This window comes from Lutra lutra, chromosome 5 (genome assembly GCF_902655055.1).
Source record: "Lutra lutra chromosome 5, mLutLut1.2, whole genome shotgun sequence".
Taxonomy (NCBI): Eukaryota; Metazoa; Chordata; class Mammalia; order Carnivora; family Mustelidae; genus Lutra; species Lutra lutra.
Genome location: NC_062282.1, coordinates 162,219,646 through 162,221,770, shown reverse-complemented (window position 1 = coordinate 162,221,770; position 2,125 = coordinate 162,219,646). Strand labels below are relative to the sequence as shown.

Genomic DNA, 2,125 nt, shown 5'->3' with positions numbered 1-2,125 from the left:
TAAGTCATGAAAAATATAACAACTCAGCACTCTGTACTTCAGTCCTGCTTTATAGATCATTTGGGGGGATTTGAATGCCATGCGTTGTGCATTGAAAAAATCATTTGGGAAATGGTTATAGAAGTCCAGGAAAAGTTATGTAAGTTTGGAAGGACAGGTGAAGAGCAGGTCTGACTCAATGGTTCCAGATGCCATCACTGGCTTCTGAAGGAGCTGACCACCTGATGGAGATACCTGTCTCCCACTCATTCTCAATCCTTCCCCACCTCTCTGTTGCCCAGCAGCAGCCTCCTCAGCGCCCCCTTCACCTCCTTGTTTCTGAGGGTGTAGATCAGGGGGTTCAGGAGTGGTGTGACAATGTTGTAGAAGAGGGTGAGGAACTTTCCCTGGTCCTGGGAAGAGCTGTTTCCAGGTTGCATATACATGTAGATTATGTTTCCATAGAAAAGGGAGACCACGGTGAGATGGGAGCCGCAGGTGTTGAAGGCTTTGTGCCTCCCTGAGGATGACTGGATGTGCACCACGGCCTGTACAATGTAGCCATAGGACACCAGGATGAACACCAGAGGTGACAGCACAATACCCACTGCGAGGACAAAGACGGTGCCCTCGATGGCAGCCGTGTTGACACAGGCCATCCGGATCAGAGCAGGCATTTCACACAGGAAGTGGTCCACACTGTGGTGCCCACAGCGGGGTAAATGCAGGGTTACTGGGGACATGATCAAAGAGTTGGCCACCCCACAGCCCCAGGCTACCGACACCAAGCCCAAGCAGAGTTGTGGATTCAGGATCACCAAGTAGTGAAGGGGCTTGCAGACTGCAACAAACCGGTCATACGCCATGACTGCCAGGAGCAGGCACTCTACACCACCCAGGCCCAGAAACAGGAAGAGCTGGATGGCACAGCCTGTGTAGCTGATGGTCTTGTCACGCCCATTCAGGTTATATAGCAGCTGAGGGATGGAGCTGGTGGTAAAACTGAGGTCCAGGAAGGACAGGTGGGTGAGGAAGAAGTACATGGGAGTGTGGAGGTGGGGGTCCAACCGGGACACCAGGATGATGGTGGTGTTGCCCACAAGGGTCAGGAGATATGCAATCAAGATGACCACAAAGAGGAACCTCTCCAGATGGGGGCGGTCAGAAAACCCCAAAAGGATGAAATTTCTCTGGATGCTCTCATTGGTCCCATCCATCTCTACTGTACCTGAGGAGGAATATTGATACTAGTAATAGTAGCACCTATTAGAGAAGAAGAACACTTACAATGACTCTAATGTTTCTTCAAGCTTTTTAGACTTATTTAGCTATTTAAGCCCTAATAGCAAATATCAGTGATATGGAGTTGGGCTTCTTATTATCCATGACTTACAGAAGAGGAAACTGAGGCAGATGTGTGTTCAGCAAATTACCATATTCTAGAATGGAGCAGAGCTGATTTTGAATCCATGAAATGGAATTTAGAATCTTCATCCTTTGCTGGAAAAGATTCTAATTCCATGACAGGAAGGAAATGCTGCTTCAGCCCAACCATTGATTCCTCTCAAAAGCAAACTTCCTAAGCTCCTGCTCAAACCTCAAAGGCCCCCAATGGAGCCCCAGAATAACCAATTAATAGTATTTAGAGACTATCCCTTATATGTGGAATACTTTATCCAGTCTTTATCCAAAAGACAAACCTCATTCATTGTGATGTTCCTGAGATGATTTTGAGTAGATAAATAATGTAGGAACAATAGAATATTACTAAAGCAACATACACATAAAATCATCCCCCACACTTCTCTCTCTCCTTCTCTCAATTGGGGATGGTATTTAAGAAATGAGTATCTGGGGTGCCTGGGTGGCTCCATCAGTTAACTATCTGTCTTAGGCTCAGGTCATGATGCTGGAGTCCTGGGATCGAGCCCTGTGTGGGCTTCCTGCTCAGCCGGGACCCCATTTCTCTCTTGCCATCTGCCCCTCCCCCCATGCACTCAATTTCACACACTTTCTCTCCCTCTGTCAAATAAGTGAAATCTTTAAAAAGAAAGAAATAAGAGTATATTTTTTTCTTTTAAAGCATTATATAGTGTTTGAGGAAAAAATATCACATTATCCAACAGACAATAAAACTTGAAGGCAA

At 46.3% G+C, this 2,125-nt stretch overlaps 1 protein-coding gene across 1 annotated transcript; it reads right to left on the bottom strand.

Moving 5' to 3' along the window:
- Positions 1-251: 251 nt before the first annotated feature.
- Positions 252-1,196, bottom strand: LOC125100472 (olfactory receptor 2W3). The gene has a single exon (XM_047730649.1). The coding sequence runs from the start codon at positions 1,194-1,196 to the stop codon at positions 252-254; it is 945 nt and encodes a 314-aa protein (XP_047586605.1).
- Positions 1,197-2,125: the final 929 nt, after the last annotated feature.

Bases quoted from the DNA above. Each gene is read 5' to 3' on its own strand.
- LOC125100472 (XM_047730649.1), bottom strand. From the start codon at position 1,196: ATGGATGGGACCAATGAGAGCATCCAGAGAAATTTCATCCTTTTGGGG.